Raw genomic sequence first — 15,906 nt, 5'->3', positions numbered from 1 at the left:
GTGGGGAAAAAAGAAAGAAGAAAGTAAAAATCCCCCCATGAACCTAGCTTCCCAAGTGCCAGAAGAGGGCATGAGCCTTGCTTTGGACATGTCAGACAAGCTGCCTCACCACTCCTGGCTCCCCAGGATGCTCCAGCAGGGAGTGCCACCTCCCTGACAGCCCATCCACCTGGCACGCGGCATCCCGTCCGAACACACGGAGCAGCACCCGGCAGCCTCCCACCGACCGGCTGGCATCAAGACAGCAATCTGCTCCTGCACAGAGCCAGTCCCCTGCAAGCCCATGTCCCATCCGGGGGAACACACCTACCTTTGCCCAGGTGACAGTAGGGGGTGGCACACCAGTGGCATTGCACTGCAGGGTGACAGCCACTCCCTCCGTGGCGGTGATGAGGGCAGGGCCCAGCTCAATGCTGGGAGGAACTGGGAATAGAAGACAAATATCCTCGTMCTCTGGGGCCAGGACCTCGGCTGCGTGGCTGCAGCCACATCTGCCAAAGAGCCCAGCTCTGCTTTGTCTCTTAAGAAAAAGTTGAGTTTGCAAGCAGGCTCTGCAGAAAACTCACCCCCAGCCCCAAAATCCCTCCAGCCACGCTTTAGGAGCATCCCGTAACCATTCCCCTTTCTTTGTGCACGCACAGTCTCAGCTGTGKGTAATGACTGGGTTTCCCCTGCTTCCCCGAGGTGTTTACTCCCACATTTCCAGCACGGCTCGGCTTTTCAGGCTGGTCATGCCTAAATGGGAGCAGAAATCTCATCCCAGCTGTAGGCAATAGCTCCCTATGAAAACCCGAGCATTCACACGCTGCACATTTGGCATTCAGTCAGTGCGAGCGATCAGCCCGCAGACCTCGCTGTACTTCCTAGGCTCGGTACAAGACTGGACGTGCTTCTCTGTCAGCGCAGCCCAGAGTTTTAAGTGCAGGTCAGCAGCTTGGCAGGCAGCAAGCAATTGGATTTCACGTGTCCAGAATCAAATTTCATTTCTCCTGGCTAGTTAGCCGCTGCAGGGTTGCCAGACAACAAATGTTTTCCGAGCCTGCTTTGTAGTCACACCACGCTGCCCTGGGGACTATTGCTTATCTGGAAATCTGTGTTCAGAGTTTTCCTGCTCTGACATATTGGAACTGCTCTTTTAGATTGCTGGAAGAGCCTCACTTGATCCAAAGCTGCAGCCACGTCCTACTTGGGGTGCACAGAGCTGGCAGAAGGGGCAGGCACGTGGCATCCATCCCCATTCCCCTCGCCACCATTCAAAGCAGAGCAACGATGGGCAGCGGGAACACCTCGCGTCCTGCCGCTCACCATGGACATCCAGCGACACGTTGTGCCTGTGCGAGCCGACGGCATTGGTGACCACACAGGTGTAGCTCCCCGCATCCTCCTGTGATGCCTGATCCACGTGGAGGCTCCCATCAGCGCGGACAGAATAGCGGCCACCTGGAGTTACCTGTGTGCGAGCAGAAACCAGAGAGTGGGACAGACTGGGGCAGGGGTCAAACATCACCTTATCGCTCCATCTTGAGGATGGATCTGGAAACTGGTCCCTGAATAATAGTGGAAACGTCCTGATGTACCAAAGGACCACCTTATCCTCCCACGGACGAGGATTCGAATGCTCTCCTAGCATCCTCCGTCAACAGCTYTGAACCCAGGTACCTCCTGCAGGAGGAGGCCACCACCCAGCCACGTCCAGCAGGAAAGCCACTGCTGCAGGACCACACTCTCAGCTGCCCTCCCGCCATCCCGGCGGTGCCGAGCCCTGAAACCTCACCGGCTGCCCGTGCTTCAGCCAGCGCCGCACTGGGAAAGGCTTCCCGGCCAGGACCACGCAGGGCAGCGAGACGGGCTGACCTCCGAGCACGCGGATCCRTGGGGGTCCGCGAGCTATTTCTGGGGCCTCTAGAGAGAGGGGAGGAGAAATCAATATTAATTGGAGCTAGATTGGCTGCGAACACTCCAGGGAGCGGATCTCCTGCTTCCCAGCTTTATGAATTAACCTCCATGGTAACCTCCATGGTAACCCGAGCAGCTGGCAGGCTCCAGAGGGAGAGCGGCGCGGACCTCATGGGGACCCGCTGCCCTCTCCCACCCGGAGCTGCACGTGGAAGAGTGCGTGAACGGCTCCTCGCCTTCCCGGAGCCAGCAGGAGAGCCCCTTTCCTCAGCGCCAAAGGCTGTTCCGTGTCAGCTGACAGCCCACAGGGAATGTAGCTGTAACAAGTTGCGCTGAATGATCACGAGCCTCTGGATCACCTCTCTTCCAAGGTCCAGACCTTGGATCAGCACAAGCCCGAAGTGAAATTCAACTCCCCCAAGAGTCTGGGGATATTTGACTATGAACGGGGTTCAAGCGCGTGTCAGTGCGTTCAGCTGAAAGACTGAAGGGCTGCATTTGAACCCCGAACTGGAGGAGGGAGTTCACACTAGGCGGCATGGGAATTCCCAGCAGCCAGCTCGGGAGCAGACGTGACAACACAGCTCTGCTGTTCCCAGAGCCGCCAACACGGCTGTCGTTGGCTTCAACCGTGCCACGAGCCTCACTGGGATCAATACGCCAATAAAAACATGTAAAAGCAAACCATGTCCGGTGACGGCAAGCTTGACCTCCGCTTGGATCTTCCCAAACTCATTCTGGGCTTCGCAGATATAGACAGCCTGGTCATCCAGCGAGGCGCCTGGAGCAGAGGGGAGACTCTTCAGCCAGGCAATGCAGAGGCATTCATCTCCAGCCTGAGCCTGGCGGAGCCGGAGAGCCCTGCAGCGAGCTGCAAGCTGGGGTTAAACCACCCTCCCCTGCCCCGCTGCTGTGCCATCACCTCCGAGGCTTGCAGCACCAGCCAGAGCCAAATAACTGAGCATAAATGAGTAAAAGGTGCAAATACACCTACAGCATCAGTGCTTTGCTACTGCAGAGGAAAGGCACAGGGGATAATCCCACTGCCAAGAAAAAAAACTGGCAGCAGGACGCGGCTGCGCAGTGCGCAGCAGAAACACACTTGAGGAGCATGCACTTGCTAAGCCCGCACACCCAGGACACCAGACGGACGCACACGCTGCTCTCTTACTGTCAATGAAGAGCTCATCGGCCTCCAGCCGTCTGGAAACATCAAACGGTCCATGCTGGCCCACCACAGGCTTCCCATCCTGCCGGGACCAGGCGATCCGCGGTCGGGGAGAGCCCTCGACRCGGCACAACAGGCTCACACTCTCCCCTATCTCGACCAACGCATCCTCTGGCTCCTCGGAAAACCAAGGGGCAGCTAAAGGAGAGAGCAGCAGCAGAGAAGCGCATCAGGCAGGTCTAAGCTCCCTTCCGTCTCGCTGGTGGATGGTGCCCCGGCTCCCCCGCATCAGGCTCTCTGTGTACCCCAGCCCAGAAAAGAGACAGGGCTGCAAAACCGACAAGTTGGGTCCCCTGAAAATTTACAGGATTGACTTAAGCCATTGACTTCTTCCAAAGCTATTACACCCCTCTGCTTTGCCTTCACAATTTCCACACCTCTCCCTTAGAGAACTTCTCTGCCTCCACCTGTTGCAGTATTTCTTCGGGCTTGTCAGGGCTAGAAACTGCCCATGAAATGGGAAAGCCAATATTCTTGCTAGGCACGTGGCACCAGGAGCTAGGGCTTCACGAAACCCAGCGGCAGCTACCAGACTCCCGGCAAGGCTGCAAGGAGGCGGTAATATTCATAGCTTCTTGAAATGGGAAGTTTAGCAGGAGCAGTGTGCTTAAGCTGAGCTGAGCTCTGCTCTAATCCACATCACAGGCACAAACCAACCTCAGCCTCGGGGCAAGGAGCGCTGGGGCCTGAAAGAGGATGAAGCTGAGGAAAAGAAGGATTTAGTGGATCTGCAGTTTGCCAGATCCTGCAGTTTCTCATGCATGACAGCACGGACACGCAACCTTTTCGCTTCCAGGACAAGATCTTTTGGCAGTTTTAAGGGGAAGGATCATGATGGAGGTGCAGCTATCTGCAATGTGGATGTGGCAGAGACTCCTCCCTGGCATGGGATTCACCAGGGCCAGAACGCTCTTGGATGCCCCCAGGCAACCTCAGCCCGCTGGCACTCAGGCTCTCGCCCTACCAAATTGCAATTTTGCAGCAGAGCTCCATCAGGATAAAATAAAGCCACAGCAGCTAACCAGCTGCAGCCCTCCCTGCGGAAACGTGCCTGGCAGCGGGACTTCGGCACCAGGCAGCACCAAGCAGGATGCAGCAAGCGCAGCCCCTGCGACGCAGCACCCACCCCCCCGGTGAAGCTAGTGGCCACACGACACTCGTGCTGGCCCAGGGCCCCCGGACCCAGGCGGCCACCTTTATCTTCGCCCTGTTCAGCCTGGGAGTGTTTGGGGCTGCAGCACACCCCTGCAAGGGGCATTACCACTGGCCCCATCAGCACATGGAAAGACCCAGCTGCAGCTGTCCTGAGCTCCTGGCGGGCAGGAGAAGCCCACCGGCGCAGCAGAGGCGGCGTTTCCTCAACTAATGGACTCCTTGGACGGCTGCTCCTCTCTAACTAGCAGCCAGGACCGTGCCTTTGCTCCCGCTCCAGCTGTTAGACACGCACACCCCCTCCTTTTCCTCACCCGGCCACAACGGCAGCTATCCGCTTGGACAACCCCTATTCCCTATCCCGCTCCAGACAGCGGGAGGCCAGGCTTTCTAGCATCAAGATGGGAGGGTGAGCTTGCCCCGCGTCCCTGTCCCCTACCCAAGGCCAGCGGGCACCAGGCGGGTTCCCGGGGCAGCTTGCAGCCGCCTCACCTGCACCGCGGCAGCGGCCAGGGCTGCACCCGCGTGGCCGCGCCGAACGCTTTCGCCGTGCTGTAATGGGCTCAGGGGATGGTCCGGCAGCAGCGGGGTCTCCTAACGGGTTCGGTCCACAGCAGAGAGGAGGCGTAGGTCCCCGGGGCTGGGGAGGGGCTGGCCAGCAGCCCTCTGGCCGCGCGAGGAGCGGGGCCGGGGCGCGAGCCAGCGCGGCCCGCCAGACCTCAGCTGCGGCGGACGAAGCTGGGGCTTCGTGGCCAGGGAGCGATGCTGGGCGCAGGGGCTGCAAGCAGGCAGGGGAAGGTGCCAGCCGCCCAGCACCACCCTCCCAGCCCCCGGGGCGAAGGGGGATGCCCAGCAAGTGCCGCAGCCCGAGGTCTCAGCATAACATCCCAGAGCAGGTAGGTTGCATCCCCTCCCCACACACGGGGCGCTGGGGCATCCCACAGCAGCGATCGAGGGGAACAGCATTGCAGTCCTGCTGCCCCAATCCAGCAATCAGCTCCTCAAAACCAGACGGGTATCCAGRTCCCTCCAACAGCAGGTTGCACTTCTGCTCCCAGGTGGGAGCTGGTAACTCCCGAAATCCCACCTGGGCCGTGCCGCAAGGCTCGTGGGGCTCCCCCATGCTTCCCTCTGCCCATCGCTCATTTGCAGCGCTGAGAGCGGCCAGCCGCGTTTCATCAGCCCCCAGCCGCGTTTCATCAGCCCGCGCTGACGGCAAAGCAAGCGGGCCCCGAGCCGGACCAGCTGCGCTGCCTCTTGGGGACGACGGCGCTTGGCCAGGCCCCGCTCCCGAGGAAATCCTCCCTGCCGCTGCGCTCGGACACACAGCTGCAGCTGGAGCCCCAGCACAGGGCAGGGGGCTCGGCACCCGCCCCGGGGGACGGCGGGGCCCAGGGCCGGCGCCAGCAACACTGGGACACRTCGAGGAAGGGAGAGCAGGGCTCAAAGGAGGGCAGCAGCGGTGGTCTGGGGGGACGAGCCCCGAGGCTCATTCCTCCTCGGCTGCTTGCTGAATGGTTTTAGCTCCGTTGGACCGGCACCATCGCTCTGGAACCAGCACAGGGCCCCGCTCCCAGCCCAAACCGACAAACCTGCAGCCCTCCAGCACCTTCTGCCCCTGCACCTCTCCTAGGTCAGCACGCTGTTTCCTCAGCAAAACCCCCTTGCACTTTTCCACCATTAACGCTCTTCTGCTTTGAGCCTTGGGCCCCCACTCGGACCCCCCCCTTCATGTCCCCAGGCCCTTTCAGCCCTGCTTTTGGTGGGATACTCTTAACATCATTTGGGATTGCTGGATTTTCAGTCCTGGAAGAGTTAGCCGCCACATCAACTTAACTGCACTGTGAGCAATCGCATTTTGTATCCCCAGTCTTGCCCCAAGCCTTCATGTCCCACCCGACAGCATCCACACAGGTCCTCTGTGGCCTCTTGCTCGAGCCTTGGAGGTGCTGCCAGGCTTCAGCTCGCTTTGTGCTGAGCGGCAGAGAGCTACCACCCCTGCCCTGGGAAGCACTGGCGGCTCGGGAGGAAGGTGAGACTTGTAAAGGAGCAAGCGGGAAGCTCAGGTGGGAGGGAGAGAGGTGGAGGTCGCCTTTAGCGGTCAGGTGCAACCCCAAAGCTGCTGATAGGGGAAGAGACTTACACCCCACATCCAGCACGATGCCATCGAAGGCGGCGCCGGCCTCGCTGAGGGCCTCGCAGATGTACTCGCCCGAGTCCTCCTCCCGCACCGCCTGGAGCTGCAGGACGCCGCGCTGCATGCCGCCGGGGGACGCCGCCACCTCCTGCTCGCCTGCCCGCGGGGAGATGCCCCACGTGAGCGCCCACGCTCTGGGGCACCTCCAGTGCRGCCAGGACCCCACGTCCCCCTGGGGCCGGGAGCAGCAATCCCCCAGCCCAGCCTCACCTTTGTACCAGACGATCCGGGGTGCGGGGACCCCCGAAACCCAGCACTCCAGCACCACGTCTTCTCCAGCCAGGGCCTTCACTGTGGGCGTCACTGCCAGGATGACAGGAGGCTCTGTGCCCATCGGGGAGAGGAGAAAGGGCTTCAGGTTACTGCCGGCTAGGAGGGAGCCTGGATCTGGGGGAGCAGGGGGGAGCCCTAGACAAGGGGGGGGGGAACCGGTACCGGTGTACTCCAGAGCCACAGCCCGCTCATCCCAGCCCAACAGGCTGCCGGCGTGGCAGCTGTAGTTCCCCGCATCCGCCAGGACCGCAGCTGTGATGTGCAGGGTACCCTGCGCATCGACGAAAACCCTGGGCCAAACAGAAAGAGAGGGAGAAATGAGCCCTATAAAAATAGAGCTGATGGAAAAAATGCATTGAAATAAATGAGCAGGCTTAAAGCTATCTTTCACCCACGAAAAGTTTGCTGGCAATTTGATAGATCCAGTTTTGCACTGAAATCCAAATGTGTCAGCTACTGCAGAAGAGAAGATTGCTTTCAACTAGGGAAAAAGCATTGAGGATTGGGTTTTTTTTTCATATTCAAAAGGGGAACCCCCCCCCCCMCACACCAAACTCCCCAAAGTTCACTCAAGCATTTACAGCCTCACATGGAGCAGGGAGGTAGAAAGCCAAAAGCAGAAGTTAAGGCAAAGCACAGACAGCATTTTGAGGCTCGAGTCCCCATCAAGCTTATAAGAGCTCCTCCCCACCTCAAGTCACCCTTGGTGGGGACAGTGACGTGGGTAAGGAAGGATGGCTTAAAATTAAACATATGAAATTAAGACTGGTAGCATGCCGACCATCTCAGGTGCATGGGTTGGGAATGTTCCAACACTTCCATCTCTCCACAGCCGGGAGCCACGGCAAACCCTTCTCCACCAACCTGTGCATCTCTCTGATGAGACCACAGGACACAACAAGATTAAAGAGGACAAACATGACTCAGTAAGACATTCCTACCAAGAGCTCCCTGTCCATCCGTTCCCCTCCACCACCACCACCTGCATCCCCCTCCCTACACCAGGGAACAAGGTGCTCCTCCAGGAGCCACGGGATGCCAGCTGCTGGGTGTTCGAGCCTGGCACCGGAGCGGGCTCTGCAGGTTACCTCTCGTCCTCCTCCAGGGTCCTGCCCCAGCGCTTCCAGGTAGTCCGTGGCAGGGGGTGGCCCCCCGTTGTGCAATTCAGCCTCAGCTCTTCGCCCTTGGTGAATTGCTGGGGGCTTGAGTCCACCTTCACCCACGGCGCCTCTGCCCAGGGAGGAGCAGAAGGGCTCAGGCCTCAGGGTACGACCCGCTCGGCTCCCTCTCCTCCCTCCCACGGGAGACTAGCAAGGACCCAAATCAGAGCAGGGTGAAACTTGCTCATCTTGGGCTCCTGAGAGGACCTGGGACTGCAAATCCTCCTGCACAACTAAACCCCAGCCACAGAGCACTGCCCACTCCGCAACCTTGCTGCCAAAAACAAGATCCAAGCCATGGTCCCATGCGGGGGACAGCCTACCCTGGATGAAGAGCCAGACGGAGGCACTGGCAGCACCGTGAGCGTTGTGTGCGATACATTTGTACTGGCCCCCGTCCCCCGGCTGCACGCTGCTGATTTCCAGTGAGCGGTTCTGCAGGAGCCTCGTCCTGCCGTCCTCCAGCTGCACTGCCTTGCCGTCCCAGCTCCAGGTCAGGTTGTATGGGACGTCGCCCAGAACAGCACAGGACATGACTACGTCCTGGCCAGGTAGAGCTGTGATGTTCCCAGGGGCTAGGAGACGTGGCGGCGGTTCTGCAAACGCAACAAGCCAAGGGGAAATCAAGAGCACGGCCCTATGACAAGCCTGTCCCCAGATCCAGAGACCTCCAGGCACCAAAGCACCAAGCATTCACCAGATGCCACCCAGCACGAGATGCAAGAAGTACCAACCTGCAACAGAGACAAAAGTGCGAGCCCGTGTTGCCCCGACCTTGCTCGTGGCTGTGCACTCATAAAACCCTTCATCGCTCTTGGAGACCATGGGGATCAGCCAGCTGCTGTTCCCTGAACCTCTACAGGAGAATGAAACCACAGGGTCATCCCCATCCCCAGAGTCACTGGAGCTGGGGCTGCCATGCCGCCACCCCACTTCCAATCCTTGGGATTTAAAACAAAATAATCCTCATCTCTCCCTAATCAGGCAGATGGGCATTCCTGTACCAGCAGCATTACACAGCAAGTCCCTCATAATTTTCCTCTGCTGCCTAGAGACCCTCACAGCTTTCAAAGAGACAACCAGCCCCAGCTTGTGCTTCTTGTCCCATGGCAGGGTATAACCAAGCTCCTGGCTAGCACAGCTCTGGGGCTGCTGCTCCTTGCACAGGTCCAGCACAGAGCCAACAGGGCCAAACCAGATTCACCTGAAGAGCCGACCTTCACCAAGCTTCTTCCCACCCCGGCTGAGCTGCAGGCGGAAAGGGATCTCGCTCTGTGCGGAGCAGGAGATCAGCTGAGGCTCGCGGTTGTAAGCCTGGATTTTGCTGGAGATGTTCACCTTGGGTAGACCTGGAAGTAGTTGGACATGCATATAGATAACACTCCTTAGGAGTTCATCAAGGGTTGCACTGCGAGGCCAGATAAAAACATCCAATGAGAAACTAGACTGGACACGGCGCTGGAAGGGATCTTCCTTCTCTCCAGCCTCTGGCTCCTTCTCAACACCCTTTGAGGAGCCGGAGCAAAGCCAGGGCCAGGGCTGACCACTCACCAGGGACCACGCTGGTGTAGGTGACTCCAGAGAGACGGTGCAGGGGATAGCCCTGGGCATCTTCACCTTTCACCTTCAGCAGGAAATCCCCTGGGGGCGCACGGAGCTGGGAGCCCACCCAGAGCTGCCCGGAGGAGGCGTTGGAGACGGGCCACATGGGGACCGAGAGGAGCGGGTGGCCCGAGCTGTTGACGAGCTCAATCTCCTGCAAGTGTCCAGGCGGCTTCAGGCCAGTGCAATTCACCCCCACAGAAATGGGAAGGCCTGGAGAGAGGGAGGGAAAACCAGTAACGTGCTTGGCTGCAAGATGCACAGACACAGCCCTCACATGCCTGGGAAACACCTGCCTTACCCTGCACCGGCCGCTCGCCAGGCTGGCTGGGGTCAAAGTCAGGCTGGGTGGAGAAGCTGGCTTGAAAGTTAACGTTGCTGACACCCGTGATCCTCACCGAATGGCGGCCGCTGCTCTGGGTCTGCAAGCGAAGTGGGACACGCTTGCGGAGGTGGGAGAAGGGGGAGAGGCACTGCCGCCCACCCTGCGCGCCGGGGATGGGAGGGCAGCATGGGGAAAGGTGGCAGTCAGCCCCTTCCAGCCCACTTGTGCCCTCTTCTGCGGGACCAGGGGTGGAAAAAAGGGAAAGCCTAGACTGGGGGAAGAGACAGATGGGGGGCAGTGCCTGCTAGCGAGGTGTTTGGAGAGCCCGAGGGAGAGGCAACAGGCGCCCCATGGTCTTGGTCTTGTTGCTTATCCTGGCCAGAGAGGGACAGTGTGCCAGGACCAGCGCCAGCCTACCTTGACCGACCACRTCCCTGGCTCATGGGGCTCCATGGCCACCACCTTGGCCGAGTTTGGGATGCTGAGGAGTTCCTTCAGGTCTTGGCCTTCCTCAAGAACCTTTCCTGCAATGCCAAGCAAGCTTCTAGGGTGGGCAACCCGGATCCCTTCCCCAGGTCCCATCTGTCACCAGCCAGGAGGCCCTGGCCATCGAGGCTTTTGCCTGCAGCTCACAGAGGTGCAAAGCCCAAAGAGAGGGACAGCAGAGGAAACCAGAGGCAAAACAAACCCGGGGGAGCAGACACACTTCAGTGCATAATGAGGACTTTGCAGATCATTGCTTGTTATTGAAGTTTTCAGCCCAGGGTTTGGCAGTTCCCTTATCTGCAGCTGCGGTTTGTCCTGACCTCTGGGATCCTTTGAGCTCTTCCCAGGAAGCATTTCTCACTCTCCAGAGGGCAAAGCATCACCCCTGCCTGTTCCCCTCTCTTTGGCACCTACCTGCAGGATCCCGGACCTCGATCTCCGGAGCAGGGCCACTCAGGGAGATGGTGACCTCCTTCAGGCTGGAGTCGAAGGGCATGCGCCAAGTATGCTCCCCACCAGCCTCGTGGTCTGTGGACAGCAGGTGGACTTTGGAGGCCTGGATGGCCTCTTCCACCCACTTGAGCACCTGGGGGTACATGGGGGAGATTAATCCAGGATCCCCCTGCCATCAGGCACTACCATCCGAGAGGCTGTTTCAGGTCCAGGCTGTATTGCACAGGGGCAGGATCTCAGGGCAAGACTCAGACACAGATGTGAGACCCCAAAGTCGTGGAGGGCTTCCCAGCCTGCTGGGAGTGGCCATGGATCCTGCCCAGATGTCAGCAAACCGCTCCCAGCACCACGATAAGCATCATTGCTCCGCTTGCTGGGTGGTGACACCAGGCTGTGCACAAGGAGCAACTCAACTGTGCAATGAATTGATGGGCCCCACTGGTCTCTGCAGCTGGCTCCAGCTCGGCAGGAGAAGAGAGAAAGCAACCACTCATCAAGACACAAGGGCCAAACCCTTGGCTGGGGTAAACAGCTCGCGAGGGCGAGGGTCCAGCCCCAAGCCGCTGCGGAGGCGTCGTGTCTGGCGGGTCTCTGCACAAGGGCGGAGCAGGGGTGGAAGGGCAGGAGACGACAGCCTGGATCAAGCCTGCCTCACTGCAAGCGGAGACAGGCACACACGCTTCCCGATGCAAAAGGAATTGAATAATTTGGCATAATTGTTATTGCCAGATGGCTCCTGCTCAGTCGCTCGGAGCAGATACATTATTACCCTCTAGCTCGCCCACGGGAATACGAACCATTAAAACACAGAACCGCCAGAGGCTGGGAAGGGGCAGGAGGCTGGCAGAGCTCACCAGGGACTCTGCTCAGAGCGGCTGCTCGGTAATGAGAAAAGCACTTTGCTCTTCCCCGAGCTCTCCAAGCACTTCACAAGCACCGGTCAAGATTTTCAAGGACAGCAACCAGCAGGGAAGCTCCTTTCCCTGCATTCAGAGCGCTGGCTCTGTTCCCAGAGGAGCCAAAACCAAAGCAAGGTCTCCAGCTTCGGTACTCTCAGCCTTTCCTCCCCAGGATGGACACCTCCCTTTCACAGAGGGGAAAGCCACAGGGCAGACAAGTCATCTCAAAGATGTATCATCTCAAAGATCATACAAGCAGCCTGGCAGCCAGAAACATGCTCCAGAGTAATCAATCTTCCCCAACCCCTGCTTTGGTTTCAGACCAGAGCAGGAGTTAGAGGCTCCCAAAGCAATCTGGAGGTCCCTTGGGCATGAGGATTAACCCTGGCGGACACAAGAGCAGCCAAGCTGGGTCAGACTACAAGTTCCTCAGATATTCTGTCTCCAAAAGTGGAGAATATCCAATGCTCATGGACGTTAGAAACAGCATAAGCTCAAACAATCCTTCCCCTGCAGGCCTGGTTCTCCCAGCCTGTGACTGAGCTGCACAGCCCCATCTCCAAGCTGCTCCAAGCCCCTTCCCGTCCTTGGGTGTGCTGCCAGGTCGCTGTCCCTCCCCATCAGCCCGTCTGCAAGACAGGCACCCAAGCTAGCCAGGACACCCGTCCCTCCTCCTCCAGTCTCCCCCACTCACCTCCTTCACCTGCTGCTTGTCCAGGTGGAAGATCTGCCCAGAGCTGGTGGCCGCGATCCGCTCATACACCCGGTATCCGGGGTGGCTCCTGTCCCCGCAGTCCCCCGTCAGCACAAACACCACCTGCCAGAGGGACAGCTCCCACAGCGTCACGTGCAGCCATGGAGACTTGTCCGCCCCAAGGAGCCGGATGGACCCCACAGCCACCATCACAGGGAGCGCAGGGTGGCACTTCTAACAGCAGCCACCAGCTCCGGATGCATCGAGCCAGCTCAGGGTACGGCCCAGTCAGGGGGATGCTAAATGCCCTTCGTGCAGCTATGAGATCAACACGAGCTGGCTCTTGCATGAGTGCTGGAGCACGTCTCACCAGCCAGGGAGAGCACCTGCCCCGTGAGCAGCGCCGCAGGGCTCACCTGGGATTGCTTGTGCTGCAGGAGCTGCAGCAGCTCCTCCTGCTCCTCATAGTCCTTGGCCCGGGCATCCGAGAAGACATAGATGAAGGACCCGGGGTGCGAGATCTCCACGGCCAGCCTGATGGCCCCAACGCTCATCTCCGGGCAATCCCCTCCGCCCTGCGGCACACAGCACTTGGTGGAGGACGCAGGCCAGGCAGGGCCCAAAAACAAGTCCCTGCTGCACTCAGCCCTCCCTGCCTGTGCCTGCATCCCGGCAGGATCCTGCCCGCAGCCACTCGTGCGGAGGAGTTGCAGAGGTTTGCTGGAGTCAGCCTGAGCGCAGCCAGGGCAGCACGATCACGCCACGGGGCACTCGGGRTCACAGCGGAGCCGTTCCTCCCTCACAGCCGATGGCTCATTAAACCATGCATTAGGACTCACGGCACTGCTAGCTTCCCGCAGCCACCTTCAGCGGACACATTTGTGCGGCTCCAGTCTATCACCATAAGGACAACTCAGCCGTAACCCAGCTGCCCCAGGCAGCCGGATGCAGGTTAAGAGATGATAGCGAGGAGCAGCTCCCATCTCCACCAGGCTTTGCACCCCAAAGGGCTGTGAAATGATTTGCAGCTGTGGCTTTACACCTCCTGCTCTTGGAGCCAGCACACAAATGCAACCTGCTAAAACGTGGCTGCGTCTGAAGGGAAACAGGATGGGGGATTTAACAGCACACGGGAGGCAGGGCAGGAACGGAGACAAATGCAACATGATTAAATCCCCCAAGAGCATTTCAGCTGGCAGGGCGCAGCGCACATCAGCATGTTTCAAAACCAATTTTTAAACAGCGATTTGAGAGGAAGAGGTTTGTGGCTCCATGGAGGGTTTGTGCAAACTTCCTGGGGAAAGGGCTCGCGCTTTGGGAGAAGCATTGCAAAACGAGAGGGCTCTTCCCCGCCACAGGGACAGCGCCTCCGGCACAGCGCAGCGCTGGGGCCGGTTACCTGCCCTGCTCCGCTCCTGCCCCAGCACGGCCAGCTCCCGGCAAGCCCAGGTCAGCCCAGATGGCTGCAGGACACCAGGCTTGGAGCAGAGGAGAAACTGCTCCACTGTGACACCCTGTGACCGATTCTTCATCAGCTTTCCTCAGCGTGTGGATCACCAGGTCTGGGCTTTCCACCACGGGCTAAGGGCCACGCGCCAAGCAATCATCGGCCACCTGATGCCCTGCCACCAGCCGGAGTGGCGTACCTGGACGTAGAGCTCCTGGAGGCGCCGCTGGAAGTGCTGGGGGTCTGCGGTGAGGGTCGCCGGGCCCACGTCTGCAAGCACACGGCACCACCACGTCAGCCCCATCCGCCTCCACGCACTCAGGGCGTCCGCACCGAGAGCCAACGCGCCTTCCCTGCCCCAAAACGCCCTTTCCGGCTTTCTTCCAAGAAGTTTCCTTTGTCACTCAACTTTAGGATAGGGCTGGCACAACCCTCAATGACACAGCTGTTTGCTGCTTTCCTACCCGGCCGCACACGTTGATGCTGCCAGAGGCACCTTGCTTTGGACCTTGTGGTGTCCCAGCGCCTCAGTGTCCTCAGCCTCCGAGCTCAGCAGCCACATGGGGTTTGGCTTTGCCACGTATACTCCGGCACACCTATGGACAGGGATGCTTGGACACCCTCAAAGTCACAGCTTGCTTGGGATTGCTGTAGGGTCCCCAAGGGATTAGCAAGCACCTGCCCTGGCTAAAACATTCTTACAGGACTAAAGGCCCGCAGCTTCACTTCTCTCCTTGCAAGAGGCTAGGAGATACTAGCAAAGGTGTTATGCATGCTCTTGGCTTGCTCCCATTTAAGACGGATCCCATCCCTTCACTGCAACTTTGCCTACGAAGTGTGATACTAACACGGCCTGGATGAGATTTTGGCTCCAGGTTCATCACAACCTGGTAATACCACTTTAAAACAGTTGTTCCGGTCTTCCAAAAAAGCCACATTTCACACCCTGGTAGGCAAGAGCTGCATTTCCAAAGCAGCTACGGTGCCTCAGTTTCCCCAGTTGCCTTGGGCTGCAGCCCGGCCCCGTCTCACCCCAGGGTGGCGAGTTTTAGTGGGTGCTCGGGAAGGTGTCCATCCGAGCCCCCCCCCAGACAGGCCTCCCTCTGGGCAAGGGAGGGCCCTGAAACCTGCCCTCCACCCTCCTGCTCTTGCCCAAGGAGCCCGGGCCGGTGCCTTTTCTCTCCGCTTAACAGAGGCGAGAGCAAACGCGCCGAGCCGGAGCCCTGCAGCCGGACGCCCCAGCCCGGCGAGTCCCCGCGCCCTGCTCCCACGCAAAGGCAACGGCTGGAAAGCCATGCCCCAGGACCAGATCCCAAATGGAAAACACAGGCGTAACCTCCGTGCAGGATCCCCACAGCCTCTTCCGCCTCCGCGCTCCGCCAGCTCTTTCCCGAGCTGGGAGCAGCTCCGTCCCGCGTGCACTGCAAGGTCGGCTGCGTTTGAGGGCAGCGGAAGGCGGTTTGGACACAGGCAGGGCTAATTGGCAAGTTAATCAGGCTCCCAAAAAAATGCTTTGGTCCTGGCTTTGGCAAGACTCAAGGTTAAGCCTCTACCCTGGGCCTTTGGGGAGCAGCAGATATTTACGGATGTGCACAAAAATCCCAAGGCAAATCCTGGGGCGGAAAGAAAGCTTTCCGGTGTTGCAGCAAATTTACCAAGGCTTTTTAGCCAGCGGGGCTTTTACCAAGGCATGCTGTGAACCCGTTTGGAAAAGCCTGCCTCCCGCCGCCCAAAAAGCCTCCGGCACAGTGCAGAACGGGATGCAGACCCCAAAGCCCCGCGCCCGGGCTCACCTGGGTCGTGGAAGGGCACCAGCGCGTAGTTGTGCACGGGCTTCGCGCCGCCGAGCATCCGCTCCAGGATGCGCGAGGCCCCGTCGATCACCTGCGCCAGGTCGTCGTACATGGAGCCGGTGACGTCGAACACGAAGGCCAAGGTGACCCCCGGCGCGCCGGCGGGGGCCGCGGCGAGGCCGGGCGCCAGGAGCAGCCAGAGCCCCGCGAAGGCCCCCGCGCGGAGCGGCATCCCGGGGGACGCCATGGGGATCGCTCCCTTCCCCGGGGATCCCACCCGGGGAGCGACGTTGGAGCGCGG

At 59.6% G+C, this 15,906-nt stretch overlaps 1 protein-coding gene across 1 annotated transcript in view; it reads right to left on the bottom strand.

Annotated features, from left to right (window-relative positions):
* The window catches only part of HMCN2 (hemicentin 2), a 55,558-nt gene extending 39,721 nt beyond the window's left edge, over window positions 1-15,837 (bottom strand). The window contains exons 1-20 of the mRNA XM_026062230.1: window positions 15,606-15,837; window positions 14,012-14,082; window positions 12,782-12,940; window positions 12,366-12,488; window positions 10,734-10,905; window positions 10,251-10,357; window positions 9,810-9,930; window positions 9,458-9,721; window positions 9,111-9,255; window positions 8,641-8,762; window positions 8,230-8,502; window positions 7,835-7,976; window positions 6,909-7,036; window positions 6,684-6,797; window positions 6,420-6,569; window positions 3,068-3,262; window positions 2,582-2,677; window positions 1,775-1,902; window positions 1,306-1,450; window positions 311-423 (exon numbers count right to left, since the gene is read on the bottom strand). Coding sequence (XP_025918015.1) covers window positions 311-423; window positions 1,306-1,450; window positions 1,775-1,902; window positions 2,582-2,677; window positions 3,068-3,262; window positions 6,420-6,569; window positions 6,684-6,797; window positions 6,909-7,036; window positions 7,835-7,976; window positions 8,230-8,502; window positions 8,641-8,762; window positions 9,111-9,255; window positions 9,458-9,721; window positions 9,810-9,930; window positions 10,251-10,357; window positions 10,734-10,905; window positions 12,366-12,488; window positions 12,782-12,940; window positions 14,012-14,082; window positions 15,606-15,837 — 3,000 coding nt within the window. The remainder of the gene's footprint in view (window positions 1-310; window positions 424-1,305; window positions 1,451-1,774; window positions 1,903-2,581; window positions 2,678-3,067; window positions 3,263-6,419; window positions 6,570-6,683; window positions 6,798-6,908; window positions 7,037-7,834; window positions 7,977-8,229; window positions 8,503-8,640; window positions 8,763-9,110; window positions 9,256-9,457; window positions 9,722-9,809; window positions 9,931-10,250; window positions 10,358-10,733; window positions 10,906-12,365; window positions 12,489-12,781; window positions 12,941-14,011; window positions 14,083-15,605) is intronic.
* Window positions 15,838-15,906: the final 69 nt, after the last annotated feature.

This window comes from Apteryx rowi, unplaced genomic scaffold (assembly GCF_003343035.1).
Source record: "Apteryx rowi isolate R43461 unplaced genomic scaffold, aptRow1 scaffold_19, whole genome shotgun sequence".
Taxonomy (NCBI): Eukaryota; Metazoa; Chordata; class Aves; order Apterygiformes; family Apterygidae; genus Apteryx; species Apteryx rowi.
Note: the sequence above shows the minus strand (reverse complement) of the source record. Positions and strands in the feature narration are given on the sequence as shown.